Genomic DNA, 17,517 nt, shown 5'->3' on the forward strand with positions numbered 1-17,517 from the left:
TCTCTCCATACCCTCTGATCCCCTTAGCAACAAGGGCCACATCTAACTCCCTCTTAAATATAGCCAATGAACTGGCCTCAACTACCCTCTGTGGCAGAGAGTTCCAGAGATTCACCACTCTCTGTGTGAAAAAAGTTTTTCTCATCTCGGTTTTAAAGGATTTCCCCCTTATCCTTAAGCTGTGACCCCTTGTCCTGGACTTCCCCAACATCGGGATCAATCTTCCTGCATCTAGCCTGTCCAACCCCTTAAGAATTTTGTAAGCTTCTATAAGATCCCCTCTCAATCTCCTAAATTCTAGAGAGTATAAACCAAGTCTATCCAGTCTAACTTCATAAGACAGTCCTGACATCCCAGGAATCAGTCTGGTGAACCTTCTCTGCACTCCCTCTATGGCAATAATGTCTGTAGTTTGTTTGGAAGAATGTTGAAGAATAGTTTTATAACTATTATTACTGTACAATGAGACATAACAGTAGGGGTGACACAGTGGTGCAGCAGTAGATGCCTTACATCACCAGAGAACCGGGTTCAATCCTGACGACAGGTGCTGTCTCTGTGAAGTTTGTATGTACTCCCTGTGACTGTGTGGGTTGCCTCCGACTGCTCCAGTTTCCTCCCACATCCTGAAGCCATGCAGTTTTGTAGGTTAACTGTCTTCTAGTGTGTAGGATGCGAAACTGAGATAACATAGAACCCGTGTGAAAGGGTAATCGTTGGTCGGTGCAGACTCAGTGAGCACGTTGTATCTCTAAACTAAACTAAAGGATCTGAATTTAATGTATTAAGGAATGGGAGCCCGTTGAAGTTGTCAAGGATTGGGTGGCTTGCTAATTGTTTAGCAGCAGTGTTGAAAGGGAACAGGAAAATTAATGAATACTTCTTCCTGAAATTATATCAGGGTGGGTGAGTTGAAGAATCTATGTATAACTGTGCAGGCAGTTAAGAGCTGGCACAAACATTGTGGGCCAAAGGGCCTGTTCCCGCATTGTACTGTTCAATTTGATATCACAAAAGCACAGCAGCAAGACCAAAATCGAGCTGTTATTCAGGAAAATAGGTTGTGAGAATGAATTATTTTCTTCCTAGCAGTTGCTCAATTGCTGGCAAAGTATCAGTGAGGAAAAATGAACATTAGTAATTGTACATCGTGGCTGATTTCTCCATGGCAACCATTCATTTAGCATACATAATATTGAAGTCCTGTTGAGCGAAAGGGCACACAGAATCCTCATTTATTGTCAGTAGAGGAAGTAGGCACTAGTGGGGGAAATAGACTCCTTAAAGCATCTGAAAATGGATTTCACAATTTCTAGCTACCATTGAAATAGTAGGCAATGTTATAGGCAGATCTCTCGTCAACTCACAATCCATGTAATTATAGGCAATATTGACATGAAAAGCAATCTTAGAGACACATGTAACAAACAATCTTTTTGGCATCTCTCACTGAAATATGTTTCCTTTGTAGAAATCTACATATTGCTCTGTGAATACAAAAAATAGGAACAGTTTTGCTCTGACCTAGATTATTTATTTTAATTAAAGCACATTAACCTACTGAATTTTTATTCCTGATGAGATTTTAAACCATTATATTCTTAACCCAGATGAGCTTAGTGTGTTTTGGAAGAAGGAGTTTAATTTCATTACGACTGACAACAATTTTTGATGTATGTTTTTCATAAAAATGTAAACTCATTATCTTTTATCTTTCAACTATATTTCTCTCTTGACCAAATGACCATACCATGCCTTTCAGTGCTCTTGTATGACAACTCTAAAGGGCTTGTCCCACTGTATGAGGTAATTCAAGAGCACTCCCGAGTTTAAAAAACGCACGTAAGCACGTAGAATGTACGTAGCGGCTACATCGAAGCTCGGGACGTCTCTTAGCGGCTTGTAACGCTAACGGCAGGTACTCGGGGAATCTGGTAAACTCGTGACGTTTTTTAACACTGTGAAAAATGTCCACAAGTAAAAAAATACTCGTGATGAAAACATTTTTTACTTTTTTCTCGTACAAGCCGCTACGAGACATCCACAAACTCCTACGGACCCGCTACGGACATTCTCCAAGTTCGAATCAGGGGAAAACTCTGGAGAACTCTTGAATTACCTCGTACAGTGGGTCAGGCCCTTAACTAACTAACATTCACTGCCAAACTAACTATAATTCATATTGCAGCTCTGTAGGATTTTAGTCCGCCCACATTTGGATGTATTGCGTGCGGTTCTGATCTAGTCGCCCCAATACAGGAAAGATGTGGAGGTTTTGCAGTGGGGGAAGAGGAGGTTTACCAGATTGCTGCCTGGATTAGAGGGTTTCAGCTACAGGAAAAAATTGGATAGAATCGGATTATTTTCTCTGGAAAGCCGGAGGTTGCTGAAGGACCTGATAGAAGTATATAAAATTATGATAGGCTTAGATGGGGTAGACAGTCTGAACCTTTTTCCCAGGATCGAAAAAATGAAATACCAGAGGGCATAGCTGTAAGGTGAGAGGGGTAAATTTTAAAGGAGATGTGCAGGGCAACGATTTTTTACAAAGGGTGATGAGTGCCTGGAATGTGCTTCCAGGGTTGGTGGTTGAAGCAGGTGTGATAGTGGCATTTAAGAGCAATTTGGATAGTCATTTGGATGCAGAGAATAGAGGGATATGGATTATATGCAGGTTAATAAGAGAAGGTCTTGGCATCATATTCAGCATGGACATTGTGGGCCAAACAACCTATCATTGTGCTGTACTGTTCTATATCCTATGCATGACGGTATGATCCTGAACTGTAGAAAGTGCTCCATGAGGGGATTTGTGAGGGGATCACATAGTCATAGAGGCATGCAGCACGGAAACAGGCCCTTTGGCCCAACTTTGCCCATGATGACCAAGATGCTCCATCTTGGCTAGTCCTACCTGTCCGCATTTGGCAATATTCTACTAAACCTTTCGTATCCATGGAACCGTCCAAATGTCTTTTAAATGTTGTTATACATGTGAAGGAACAGCACGGAAGCAACAGCAGAAGATAGCCTGACTCCTTGGATCTCTGCCCAATGAGAAGCAATGTGTCCAAATATTAAATCCCACCTTCTGCAGAGAGAGTAACCAGGCATTCATGAAATTGGTATTTAAATTAAAATAGCCTGTCAAAACTTTGATATATTGTATTCACAACCAAAGCTAATTTAAGCTAAGAAAAATCTATACCTCGAATTTTCTGTGCAATGTTCAATAATTGTAATGTGAAAGGGGCAAAGTTTAAAGGCAACGTACGGGGCAAGTATTTTAACACAAAGAGTGGTGGGTGCCTGGAACACTCAGCCAGGGGTAGTGATGGAGGCAGGTACATTTGTGGCATTTCAGAGGCTTTGGATATACAGGGAATGGATAGATGTGCAGGCAGATGAGATGACTTTATTTTGTCCTCCTGTTCAGCACAGACATTGTGAACTCTGTTCCAGTGCTGTACTGTTCCATGTTCTAATGTAGTTTTTATTGCCCCTAAGTAGTAAATACAGGTGTATTCATTGGTCTTCAAGCATTGTAAAGCACTTTCATAATATAAGAATGTGGAAACCTGAAGTTAGCTGACAGAACATATGTACTTAAACATACTCCCCACTGAGGAAATAAGATCACACTTTTCAAATGAAAAAGAACTGAAAACTCATTATTCACTCATTTCAGTTTTCATTGAGTAAGTCCCTCTGTTATAATGAAGATTTTGAAAGCCGTAGAAAGTCCTGGTTAATAAGTCTGTCTGAGATCAATGTAGAATTTAGAAAGGAGATGAGGAGGGATTTCTTTAGTCAGAGATTGGTGAAGCTGTGGAATATATTGCCACAGGCGGATGTGGAGGCCAAGTCAATGGATTCTGTACTATGTTTACATATTCTGTTGTGCTGCAGCAAGCAAGAATTTAATTGTCCTATCTGGGACAAATGACAATAAACACTCTTGACAGTCTTGTTTAGTAAGGATGTTGGCTCGGGGGTTATGGGGAGAAGGCAGGAGAGTGGGGTTGTGAGGGAAAGATAGATTAGCCATCATTGAATGGCTGAGTACACTTGCTGTGCCGAATAGCCCCATACTGCTCCTAGAATTTCTGAAGATCACTTTTCTTTTCTGTAAATCAGTATATGCAGTTCCTTGTTTCTACATTTATCCAAATCATTCAGCAAGATTGCTTTCTTTGAACAGAGGTTTAAAGTTCCCAGCAGTTATACCTTAATGTTTATTTTTTTTCAACTGCTGGTGAGAACAGTAACATGCTTTTAATAATAATTTTCATAATGCAGATGTTCAACCCATTTACATTATGTAGTTTAAAATGTTCGTACATGTCTTGTTATATAACTTGATTAAAAGTGCCTGTTCCTGATGAATTAGTAAGCAGTGCCATGTAAATGAAATCACTGTTGGTTGACCAGAATTGTAAGAGTGGATATGTCAGGAAAAGTCCCTGAATTTATACCCACAACCAAAGATCCTATAGCGAGCAAGATAGATCACTCGACGAAAAAGATGTAGTACGGTCATGGGCGGATTCATGGGTAATTTTCGTCCCCATTTCCGTAACTGGCTTCCGTCTCTGCACCAAAGATCCCATAGTGGAGCAAAGTTACCACTGCGGAGACGGAAGCCGGTTACGGAAACATCCTCGTAAAAATAAAAGTTCTTTGGTAGAAATCATCTCCTCATTTTCAGAATTATAATTTATTAACACAAACTGTTCCCCCGCAACTTTGATTACATTGCGAGTCGAGTCGGGTTACTGAAATGGATGAAAAAAAAGCCCACGTTCCACTCCGTTGCGTACTACACGTCAGTCCATTGCATTTAGAAGGAGTGGTCTATCTTGCTCTACTATAGGATCTTTGCCCACAACCTTACTGTATGGTTGCAAATCCTTCAGGATTGTGTTGTAGTCAGCAGGAATTAAAGTGTATTCTCTGGAAGAATGTTGAAATCCAACACGGTGGAAATCAGTGGAGCTGTGGAAAATTATTTTTTCTTTCCTCCGGTTTCGGTGAAAGCTTTAATCTGTTGTAAAAAAGTTGTGGAGGGCAGGGTAGCGAGGGTTGTGGGGGTTGGAGAAATGGAAATTGCCAGAGCTGTAAAGACAGGAGGTCAAGTAACAAAGTCTCCAAAGTTGCATTAACACAGTGTTGATAGTTGCATCTTTTTTTACTTTGATTAGGGAGATAATAAAAGTGTATTGTTTTTGGCCATGAATGTCCATTAAAAACTAAACAATGGTGTCAGGATAATAATCGAGCTCTTAACATCAGCAAGATGAAAGGGTTGGACGATGACCTCAGGAACCAGTGGTGTGAACACAATCCTGTCCTCTTCTGCAGAGCTGGTGCAGAGATGGTAGGCAGCTTCAAGATCCTAGGCATCCATAACACCCGCAACATAGAAACATAACACACGCAACCTAACCTTGTCCCTTCCCACTAACGCGGTGATCAAGAAAGTGTAACGGCGTATTTACTTTCTTATGTATCTGAGGTTTGGCATGCCCACGAGGATTCTCTCAAACCTCTTCAGATACGCTGTGGAAAGTATTCTGACAGGATGCATCTTAGCCTGGTGTGGCAACTGCTCTGCTCTTGACCACCTGAACCTGCAGAGAGTGATGAACACAGCCCAGCCATCACAGGCTCTGCACTTCCTTCCATCTAGTCCATGTTTACAGTGCGCTGCATCAGGAAGGCTGAAAATATTGTCAAGGATGCTTTTCCCCTCAGGAGCATGAAAGCTTAGGTGTCCAGGCAAGAACAGTTTCTCCCCCACTCCTATCTAACTCCTGAACCAATTACCTCTCACACCCCATTCCCAGAGGTGCTGCCACACTTCCTTACTCTTAACTCTACCTCATTCAATCATTCCGTCATTCTACTTGAAAATATTATTTAGCGGCAGTTTAGTTTATTATTATTATTGTCATGTATACCGAGGTACAGTGAAGAGTTTTTAGTTGCTTGCTATCCAGTCAACGAATGACAATAAACCGGCTAATATAATCTGATCTAAGACATGATTGTTCATGTCACCTGGGCTCTTGTATGAGAACAACCACAAATGACATCATTAAAGGAAGGGTTTCGGCCCGAAACGTTGCCTATTTCCTTCTTGAACATTAAAAACAATAACTTGGATTACAGTTATACCTATAATGTAGTTGAACATCTCAAGGCGTGAAAATGGAGAGGTGTAAGAAAATATTTGGAACTGTGCCAACGAGATATGAAAGACACTTGACTAAAAGCATAGTTAAAGAGGAAGGCTGGCAGGAGGAGGTAGAAACGCAGAGTTGTGGGGAGAGGATTGAGTGTTGGGCTTTGGGAGCTTCCCAGTCATGAGTAGTTTTTATTATTATATGTACCGAAACAGAACAAAGAAATTCTTACTTGCAGCAGCACAACAGGTTTCTAAACACATTACTCAAGACACAACTAAAAAGTTTGTACATTAAATGCAGGGATGAGGAAGAAGCCAGAATAAAAAAAGAGTAAAGATCAAAGAAAAGAAACCCCTCATGATAATTAATTGGAACCAGAGAATTGTCACCATCGATAAATAGTGATGCATTATGTTAGTTTGCAAATAATATAGGCCAAAACTAAATTGACGCCGCTTGGCAAAAAATAAATGCCTAAAACCCCAAACAATCCGAATTATATTATTTTTTAATGAGACAAACAATTGGAATACATGACTGTTATAAATATATACACCACAATTTTCTGATATGCAAAAGTCCCTATCTGCATATTTAGTTCAGTGAAGTCCTTTGCAATGGCAGTGATAAATTAGCATTGGGCAGTGAATAATTAGCATTGAGCATTGACTCGGGGTTTCAATAGCCTCATTGCTTCTTCAGTCGCTGAACGCTGCCATCTTCATTCTGTTTTCACTATAGTTAAATATCAGGTATTTGTTATACCGAAGGGGGGGAAAAACACATATATTACTTGTACTGTACATAATTGGCAAAGTGTCAGTCATGCCTAGGTTGTGTATGGAACATTGTCCTTCAAAATCAGACGTCCCCAGTTGAAAGTTAATGATAATCACCAACCATACATTTAAGGACCTTCCTATGCCATTGACATCAGGAAACATGGTGCTCACCGTGTCTACGTGTCCCGTGACGTATTACAGAAGACTTGTTTTAAGTGAGCTAAATTCAAACAAAGATCAAGCATATGCAGGTGCTGATTTTGACTTTGAAAAATGCAGTCTTTGATAAAAGTAAGCCATCCAGCCATTTGGGACCCACACACGGAGAAATGTAAATTTACAACAGTTTTTTTTTTTCAACAACTTAATCTCCTCTGGAGTTAAGTAATAATATTCCAGTCAAGTGGGGTTACAGAGTGAGAGTTAGACCTTGGCCCACTGATATAATGTGTACATGTTTTATTCTCATCCCATTCTTGTCTTCATGTGACAATTGGATCAGATTACTTACAGTTCAACAGAAAACTCAGAAGAAGAGAAATGGATTGTGTTGCATTCAAAGGAGTTAATTGGCAACTCTGGAGGCAAGAGATACCACAACAAAGATGCCTTAGCACAGCCACTGGTGGGAGGATTTAATTACAATGTGACACATTTAGACAGGTCATTTACAATATAAACTGGAAATTAATGTGAAATAGAATTGACATAAGTGTGACAAAAATATAATAAATATTGTTTTAAGACAATGATTGCATGCAGATGTGAGTTTTAATATATTATTAATAGATGGGAAGGACATGATTGCCAACCTCCTTGGTGGTATAAGTATATTGGAATCTGCTGCGATGCCATTAAAGCCCTCACTGTATTCTTACACGGGAAGGGAGGTCACTTATACAAGAACATCAGTGAACTATACCAACTAAAATCAATGGGGAATATCAGGAGAAATATTAACACCACAGATCAAACTACCTTCATACATCATGTGTTCTCCGGCATTAACGGATGTATAATTAACCTGGGAAAACAAGTTAAACTACTGGCTTCTTGCCAGTCTGCCCACCGTCTCATCTACTTCTACCTTCTCATCATGGTCCTCAAGATGACAAAAGCACTAAGATAAACTTGACCCTTTGGTTCATTTGGCTTCTCAATCCATTATGTCAGTTAAACACTTGTCTTTTCAATATAAGCATCTAAGCAAGTATCTGTTTCCGACACAGTTTGGCTACACAGATATACTTCCTCTGAATTTAGTCAAACCGTGACATTTTTCTCTTGCCACTTAAAAACAAAGTTAAAATATAGTTTTTTGAGCTCCTCTCAAAATAAAGCAGCAACTTTGTTCAGTTCTTCAATATTGCCTTCAATACTCAAAGTAGTGCTAATGCAATATTATTTTTTATAATGTGCACACATACTTTAGCATGGAAACAGGCCCTTTGGCCCACCATATTGACTATCGATCGCCCGTTCACACTACTTCTGTGATATCCCACCTTCTCATACATTCCCTACGCAGAAGGGGCAAGTTTCAGAGGGGCAATTTTAACCGACAAACCCGCACTTCTGGGAGGAAACCAGAGCACCCGGAGGGAACCCACGTGGTCGCAGGGAGAACGTGCAAACCACACATAGACAGCACCCGAGGTAAGGATTGAACCGGGGTCTATGGCGCTGTGAGGCAGCGGCTCTACCAGCTGCAGCTATACCAGCTGTGCCACTGTGGTGCCCTTATTCCTCTTATGACAATGTCATGAACAAGCAGCTAAGCCAAACAGATTGACATCTGGGTTAGATGAAGGAATCAATGGCAGCACATAAAACCTTCATGCTCTTATCTGCTCACAGTTCCATTTGCAAGCTTAAGTTTCTTGGAATATAAATATCACTGCAGAGATATTGATTTTAATTATTTGCGAGCTTTCCTTCTACAATTACGGTGCAAGTATTTTATTTATTTTTTACACAGAGGGTAGTGAGTGCCTGGAACGTTTTGCCAGGAGTGTTGGCTGAGACAGAGACGATAGCGGCGTTTAAGAGGTACGTGGATATACAGAGAATGGAGGGATATGGATCATGGGGGTATGGAGAGAAGGCAGGTACAGGATACCGAGTTGGATGATCAGCCATGATCATATTGAATGGGCCGAATGGCCTACTCCTGCACCTATTTTCTATGTTTCTATGTGCAGGCAGAAGAGATTAGTTTGTTTCATCATGTAGATGAAAGTAGTGAATTCCCTCTCTCCTATTCTCCTTCTCTGCTCTACCATGACCTCCCTCCCCTATCATGATCATGAATAGCCTGCAATTGGTGCATCAGACACAACCAAAGTTCACCAAAGACACTGTGGCAGTTCCTATACTGTACTTTTCTATGTTGTATAACGATATATGTTTGATGCTCCTTGGTCACAGAATGGGTTGTAGTTACATTTCCCACCAAGTCTCAATGTTTAACGTTGCAGCATTTGAAATGTTTTGGTGAATTTTTCTGCACATCAAGATGAGGAAGAGTGAGGATGGATCTGATAATGATGGGGGATGTATTGGGGTGAGTGTCGCAGGAGAGAGTTTGCAATAAGCAAGAGCATCAAGAATTGGGGGAGTTTGGCCTCTGGAATCCTACATGATACTCAACCGGATCCAAAAACAGTGGATTCCAGGGACGTAGTGGGTTAACATATGATGAGCGTTTGACGGCACTGGGCCTGTACTCGCTGGAGTTTAGGAGGATGAGGGGGGGGGACCGCATTGATACCAAACAGTGAAAGGCCTGAATAGAGTTGACGTGGAGAGGATGTTTCCACTAGTGGGAATGTCTAGGACCGGAGGCCACAGCCTCAGAATAAAAGAACGTATCTTTTGGAAGAAGATGAGGAGGAATTTCTTTTGTCAGAGGATGGTGAATCTATGGAATTCATTGCCACAGACGACTATGGAGGTCAAGTCAATGGATATTTTAAGGCAGAGATTGATAGATTCTTGATTAGTACAGGTGTCAGGGGTTATGGGGAGAAGGCAAGAAAATGGGGTTGAGAAGGAAAGATAAATAAGTCATGATTGGGTGGCGGAAAAGCCTTTTTGGGCCAGATGGCCAAATTCTGCTCATTTATGAATTTATGAACAGTGTGTTCAAAGTACAATTGTCTCTCTAGGAAACTGGCCCATCAAATAGCACTGCTTTGTGATAAGAGACACGGAGATCAACAAAGTGCCATTAATTCCTCATTCCCCTCCTTCCTCTTAAACAGTCAAGCTGGAAAACACCAGGTCTTTAACCCACAGTCCTGATACAGATGTATTTGGCAATATGGAGGGGTTTTATTTTAATGGACTAACTTTGATCTTAACTAACAAACAAATTCATGATCGATACATTATTCCTCCAAAAATTGTCAATGCAAGTTGAAATGTCTGCAACATTTAGAAATATGATTAGCTTTACATATTTATATATATAATTTAATTATCATTGTTTCTGAAGGAATTCAATCATGAACTCAGCAGCTCCGATTAATCAAGTGTAATAGCCGCTTAATATCCATGAATGAATATTTTCAGAGGCCAACCTGCGCTGATATCGATCAAGGTTTGCATGGTACCTTGTCATTGGAACTTTGCTTTTCATGATGTCCACAGGTGTAAATAAATTCCTCGCTGCCGCGTCTCACCATTTGTTTGCAGTCAATTAATATTAACGTGTGAGCACTAACATCGCAGATAATGTCATAGGGTGGAGACACTACACCTTGTGGTCGACTGATAGTTCCTTAATAAGATGGAACCTGGTAGAACTAAAGTATATTACGCATGCACTTGTACCTCAATTAAAGCTGTGCTTGGTGTGCATTTATGAATGAATGCACCATTCATGGGCTTTTATCACTTGAAGTGAAAACTGCAGGGTAATCAAGTACTTAAGCCAGCGTTCAATCTGGCTTTCAGCTCTGCACCTTAGCCACTGTTTTTTCATTAATAATGGGTGCCCGAATCTGAGATGGCTGGAGAGATCCATTGTCTGACCTTATTGCCTTGGGGCTGGGTATATAGTTGAAAGGAGTCACTCTGGCAGCTCTGCTGGGAGAGCCGTGTCTACTGGGATTGAAGTGCATGTGAGCTGGGGCAATGGAGTGGCTCTCGGTCTCCGACGAGGAGGTTATATTGCTCCTCATAAGTAACACTGCGTCGGGCTCCTGTTCAGTTGAATGGATGCCATAAATAGTCTCTAAGCTCTTCCCGATGAATGGCCTGCTCCTGACATTCCTGTGAAGAGCTTGTTGAAGGTGTGGGATTAGGTCCAACGTGGGTGAGGTGCTGGAATTAGTTTTCGTAATGGGAAAGTCTTCAGTCTGCACAAAGGCATCGCTCGTTTTGGTTTCCACCGCCACACCCGCTTTCCCGGGCAGCCGCGCGGATTCCGGTTTATTGACCAGCGTCATCGCTGAAGGTGGGAGAGAGTTGCTGAGGAAGTACGGAATGTCTTCGTCTTTAATTCTTCTCCACGTTCCCTTCAAGCTTGGCTGGTTCTTTCTCACCTGCTGTTCACTGCGTCTGGTGGGTCTGTCCGTTCCCCGAAGCTCCTCCTCGCTCTTGGTCTTGTCGCTGGACTCGGAGGATGCGGAGCGGGTGGAGGACGGGCTCGCCGCCCTCTGCAGCACGTTGATGTGGGGGGACGATGAATACCGCTTGAAGTGCTCCTGCTTCCAGGCGGCGCTGTTCTTCACGGGGAGCCTGGAGGGGCTCTCCGAACTTGGCCTCCTCGACCACTTCTCGTTCCGCACCGCCGGCTCCTTGCAGGCAGCCTTGCGCTGACTCGCGTTGACGGTGAGAGCTGGCCTGGCGACCTTCAGCGCCGGGCACTGCGACGAGCGCAGGAGGGCAGCCTGAAAGTCCGACTTGCTTCTCCTCGGCGATACAGACTGCGAGAGCGACGAGATCGACTCCGATGAAGACGCTTCGGACTTCTGCCTCTTCAGAAGGCCTGGGGACTCCTTGATGAACGTTAGCTGCCGCACAAAGTTGGACTTATCTGACTCGCTGCCGCTTGACTTTGCAGACGACATTCTCACCAGGTCCAACCTGTTTGGTGGCATCATCTTCTTCGAACCTAGGCTCTTGTTCGATGCAGTGGTATTCTTCTTCTGAAATGTGGACAGCTTCTTTACTGGTGTCTCCGGCTTCGCTGGTGCTTGGCTGTTTGATACTTGGACCGGTGACTTACGAGTGAGTTTCCCCGACGCGGGCGATCTGATGTTCGGAGTGGAAGGCAAGGACGTGACTTGAGTTCTCTGTTTCTGGTCAATTTTATTGACGATGGTCTTCGTTACATGTGGCGTCACTTGTTTGTTGGGCTGCGTAGATGAAGTTAAATTCCGCTGAGGCTGTCTGGATGGTGTCGAATTCCTCGATGACCCCCTGGATGGACCTCTTGTTATTCTTGCAGGCGGAGTCACACTTCTCTTTGGGAGAGAAGTGTCAACTTTCTCCGTCATTTGTCCAGGTCTGTGCAAGCTTCGAGATCTAAAGGTCTGATTAAGATTTTTGCTGGGAGCATTATTCTTGGGTATCGCTTTCTTGGAAGGAGTGTTGTTGGCATTGTTGTTGGGCTTCTTCCACATGTCGGGCATGTAGATGACGGTCCTTCCCCTGAAGATCACCGGTAGGCTCACGGCCCGGGATGGTTGCTTCGGTATGTTCGAACCTCTGTTGGCATTGGAGGGTTTACCCGCAGTTGCCTTGTGCTCAGTCAGTTTCTTTCCTTCCTTCACAATGTGCTCGGCAGCCTCCAAATCACGGGGTTGCTCTTTCTGAGTCCTTTTCTTGTCCTTCCGCTCGAGCGTGAAGTGGAGTGTCGATCCGACGGACAACCCCGACACAAATGACAAAATGGAGTCGGATTCAGAAGAGGGTTCCCTCGAAAGGCAGGCCGCTGCCTGGTGCAAACTGGTGACTATGGAATTGGCACCTTCCTGAATGGCTTTCCACTCGAAGCTTTCCACGTCAGGAGATGACAGGTCAGACAACGAGCTACAAACGTCTCTGCTTCCGTCGTTCCTCTGCGGCAAATCCCAACTGACGTTCGCCCCGGCGTGGGTTTGCGAGTTGCCGTTCTGGCAACTCTGCTTTGCCGATTTCTCGGACTTTTGCTTTGAAGAATGCTTCCTTTTCTTTGGCATTGCCGAGCTGATGCACTTCTGCAGGAGATCATCTTCCGAGTCGTAACTCGGGGAGCTGGGCGAGCTGTCTCTCGTGGTTGGCGAGGACGAGTACCCCTGGGTGAAAGATTTGGAAGCCGCGCTGGAACTTGCAGACTTTTTCCTAGATTTTACAAATGCTTTCCGTGTCTTTGTTTGAAACTCTTCCAACTCCACGTCACTCAGAGAGCTTAGCGAGGAACTGAGGGAGCAAAGCGGACTCTCATCCGTGATCAGCGACCGTTCCATTTTAGCCGTTTTGAACTTCATGGTGGTCTTATAATTCTCGTTTGGTTCATTCATAGTTTCTCCATTTTGGGTGATGATCAAATTTTCCTCATAGTCGCTTTTAACTCCGTTTTTCTGTTTGACTGAGTCTTTTGAGACACTCAGCCTATCTAAAGTGTCATTTTCATAAAAGCAGTAAACAGCTTCCTCAGTGGGCGTGGTATGGCGCATGGACTGGAAGGCATAGCTTCCATGAATGTATTCTCCACCAGAAACCTCCATTCTCTGCTCTCCTTCCTCCGCCCGCTTGCACCCCATTTTATCCGGTTTCACCAGCTGCCTTGGGGGGGCATGCTCCTTCCGCAAGATATTTGCCGTCAGTCCTGACTGGAACACAGGATCGTTGTGGTTCTGACATTGCTGCGAAGGTAGAGGGTTCTGATTTAGTTTTTGAACCTCCCTTTGGTTGACGTTAATAAGCAAGTGCGACTGTCCTCTTGGGATTGAGCTGGAGTGGGGACACACCTCGTTTATATTAAAATGGTACTTGTTCCCATGCTCAAGGCTTTTCTCGTGCATTCTGATAGATATCGGCACCTCGAGGTCGTCAGTGTTTCGTCCTTCTGCGGGAATGAGTTCCCTTCTCTCAGTGATCTCAGGCCTGACTTTAGCCACACTGGGTGAATCCCTTTGCGGATACTCCAAGGTCTCATCACTGAGGGAGGCTGAGCTGGAAAAGTTGACCGGAGTCCCTTCAACAGAGTCCGAGTAGGAGGAGTCTTCTCTAAAGTTGTCGTTTTTAGCGACGGTGTGCCCGCCTGACTCCAACTGAGAATGATCTGGCAGTAACATGTAAACGGGCAGCTGAAGAGACTTCTTGGACTGCAGCACTTGACCGGACAAGCCAGAAATGACTTTCCTGAATTTGGTCGGCATCGCGGAATTAATGCATTCTTTCAAGATTTCAATGTCGTCGTCAGAGTTCTCCAGGATGCAATCCAACTTATCCGCCTTCTCCATGCCGTCCGCCGTCCGTTCCTCTCTCATGTCTTCCCTCTTCTCTTGTGCCAGGCAGTTGAAGCAGCTCTTCTCCTGCAGAAGAGGCATCAACTTCAGCTCAATGTCCTTCTGAATGTACGGCTCGTGAAGGGTGAGGGCGCTCAGACTTGACGCACATGAGAAGTTCTCGTTTGGCTTCTCCAGAGTGAAGTACAGCATGGTGTCAATGTCTGCCGGAAGCTGGAAGCGTTCCTTGAACTCGTTGATGTCCATGTGCTTCTTCATCTCACTGTCCCACTGGTTATTGACTTGGTTGGCATCTTTGTCCAGATGGTCCAGCAATGGGGTCTTACTTCTGCTAGGAGGCATGGTTTGCCCAGGGCTGTCCGGTAGATCACTGGGGCTGATGGTACCACTCACCATCTCGCTGCAAGGGTCACTCTGAATGGAACTGACTATTGAAGGACTTTCGAAGCTTCCGAGAGAGCTGACTGAACTGCACCTGCTCAAGACCAGTGGCGTTTCCTGCAAGTAATTATCGGACAGACTCGATGGGCTGGAATCCATGTTTCTGGAAGCTGCCCTTTTCCTCATCAAAAACTTTTCTTGCTTCGGGCAAGGTATTTCAATGGGCTGTGACGTGCTGCTAAATGAATGGTCGCTAGATTTGAGCAGCATTTCTTCCGAGCCAAGAGACTCATCGCTTATAGTCTTTTCAGCAGTCAGTGGGGACTCTTTCTCGACACCAATAATCTCCAGCGAAGAATCGCTGTCAATGTCATTTTCATTTTCACTCCCAATTTGCACGTCCAGGGCATTCTCAGCAGATGAGAGGGACGACAATGAACTGCAACGTGAAAAGCAAATTGGTGTGTCTTCCACGCAGTAGGTTTGCAACGTTTCCTGGCCGTTGGAGCTTGGCGTACAAGCAGATGTGCTGGAGAGGCCTTGACTCAAATCTCTGTTGCTCTGAGAAAGCCCAGAATGGACCCACGCCTGTTTTCTACTTGTCAAGCTCTGAGGAGTCAAGGAATTTCCTGGGCTTGGACTAGGACTACTTCTGCTAGTGATTGAAGCCACTTGGCTCCTTTCATAAAAGGGTGAAAATTGGCTCTTACTTATCTCATCAACTTTCCTTACCCCCCAGGCATCATTCCATGAGGTTCTGGGTTCTCGGGACCTTGGTTGTCCATCAGATTCTTTTCTATCCATCTGATGGTTTTCTCCGTTCTTCAGGACCAAATTATTTGGTCTTTTCTGATACAGAGGAACCTCTTCCTTGTGTCCTGAACTTGAGGATTCCTTGGATGAACTCATTTGGCTTTTAGTGTCCTGTTCAGTGCTATTGCCACACTCCAGACTGTCACTTGATAAGTTGGCATTGTCTGTCCTTGCACCCAAGATGCCTTGTGCCTTCACGCGTATGCCTGAATTGACGGCATCGGCAAGGTGACGGGGCGATGAGGACTTTGTCCTGGGTTCATTCAGATCATCTAACGCAGACTGCCAGTCGATGCACTGGTCTTCAGAGCTGAGGCTAAAACTGTCCTCTGAGGATGTGTGCATGTGCGACATATCTTCCACTATTTTGTCGATCCTGGCCACCGTTGTGGAGATCTGGTTCACCAGCCTCTCCGCAGCGATCGACACGTTGTCCGTGGAGGGGTTGAACTTCTGGAGATCCGCCTGCGTCCCGTCAAGATCTCTTTCCGACTTCGAGCTTCTTCCAGCACTACGGCACCGTGAAAAACCTTGCCCTTGAAGGAAGGAAGAGTTCAGATACATGGACAGCATAGACAACCCACCGGTTTCCAATCCAGTTGAAATATTAGGGCCCTCATCATCGTCAAAGCATCCAGAGTCTGAAGCATAATCCTTGGCCAGACTTTCAATGTGCCGAAGGGGCTTGTTGATGTTGGAATGCTTCGGACTGAGTTTCTCAATACTGTCAAAGGTCTCCGATAAATGTTTTGCATCCAGCTCGGCCTCGAGGGCCTTCTGCTTCCTCATGTACAAAGAAGGCATGCAAGAGCCCGGGGATATCATGGCGGTATCCTTGTATTTTGCCGGCCGGTTAGTCAACAGGTTCCTCAGGGCAGCTGCACTTCCCATGGCGATCATCTTGTGTTTGGAATGGATCAGGTTCCTCAGCATGCTGACTGCCCCCATGTCCCAGAGCAGTTCCTGGTCCTTCGCATTCCGAGCTGAAAGGTTCCACAGGGTCCCGCACGCATTGCTGACAATGGTCAAACTGTGGGACTTCAGATGCTGCAAGAGGGTCTGCAGACAGTTGTAGTCGCGAAGAACTTGCCTGAAAGATAAATCAGATCGAATGGTTTAACCCCAATGCCAAAACAGTAAGAAATGAGAAAATAATATAAATGCCCTTATGTTTTGAAATATTGTTTTGAAATTGTGGGAACGGTCCTTTTGTAGAATGTTAGAAATTTACAGCTGAATAAAGATGCCGTTCAGCTCACTACGCTCTTCCATACTGTAATGTAATGGTTAAATGGGGTTTTCAGCTAAGATCAAACGGGCAGGTATACTAAACATATCTACAATCAAATGAAAGTTGAACAATAGGTAGAGCAATGGAGAAGACCCAGAGTGCCGAATATGGTTCTCAGCATTACAGAGCATCCACTGGTAATTCCACTGGTAAAGTCCAATGTCCACAATGGGGTAGAGGTGAATTGGACATTACCCTAGGTTAAGGAAGGTATAAGAACATGTGAAAGTTGGTGTCTTTATAGGTGATCCAACTCTGATCAATGCTCAGCCTTTCCCTCAATAAATTGCCCTCCTTATCTTTATTACTTTCTCACTGTTCAATGGCGGTAGTATTTTCATCTTTTCATCTTAACAAAAAACTATTTCTATGAAACTCAATGTGTCAATACTTCAAGTGAAGACATGTCAGAGGCTGATAGTAGATGGGACATAGGTATATTAAATTATTAGATGCATAAATAGGGTAGACAGTTAGAACCATTCCATCCCAGGGTGGAAGACTGAAGAAGGATCCCAACCCAAAACATCACCGATCCATATTCTCCGGAGATACTGATTGACCTGCTGAGTCATTTCAGCACTCTGTGTCCTTTTGGGCAT

General features: G+C 44.0%; 1 protein-coding gene across 2 annotated transcripts in view; it reads right to left on the reverse strand.

Annotated features, from left to right (window-relative positions):
• Positions 1 to 7,578: 7,578 nt before the first annotated feature.
• The window catches only part of apc2 (APC regulator of WNT signaling pathway 2), a 127,657-nt gene continuing 117,718 nt past the window's right edge, over positions 7,579 to 17,517 (reverse strand). For both annotated transcript variants that reach the window (XM_055658949.1, XM_055658950.1), the window contains one exon: positions 7,579 to 16,714. In XM_055658949.1, coding sequence (XP_055514924.1) covers positions 10,924 to 16,714 — 5,791 coding nt within the window. In that variant the 3' untranslated portion in view covers positions 7,579 to 10,923. The remainder of the gene's footprint in view (positions 16,715 to 17,517) is intronic.

The sequence above is a fragment of the Leucoraja erinacea genome, chromosome 29 (genome assembly GCF_028641065.1).
Source record: "Leucoraja erinacea ecotype New England chromosome 29, Leri_hhj_1, whole genome shotgun sequence".
NCBI lineage: Eukaryota > Metazoa > Chordata > Chondrichthyes > Rajiformes > Rajidae > Leucoraja > Leucoraja erinaceus.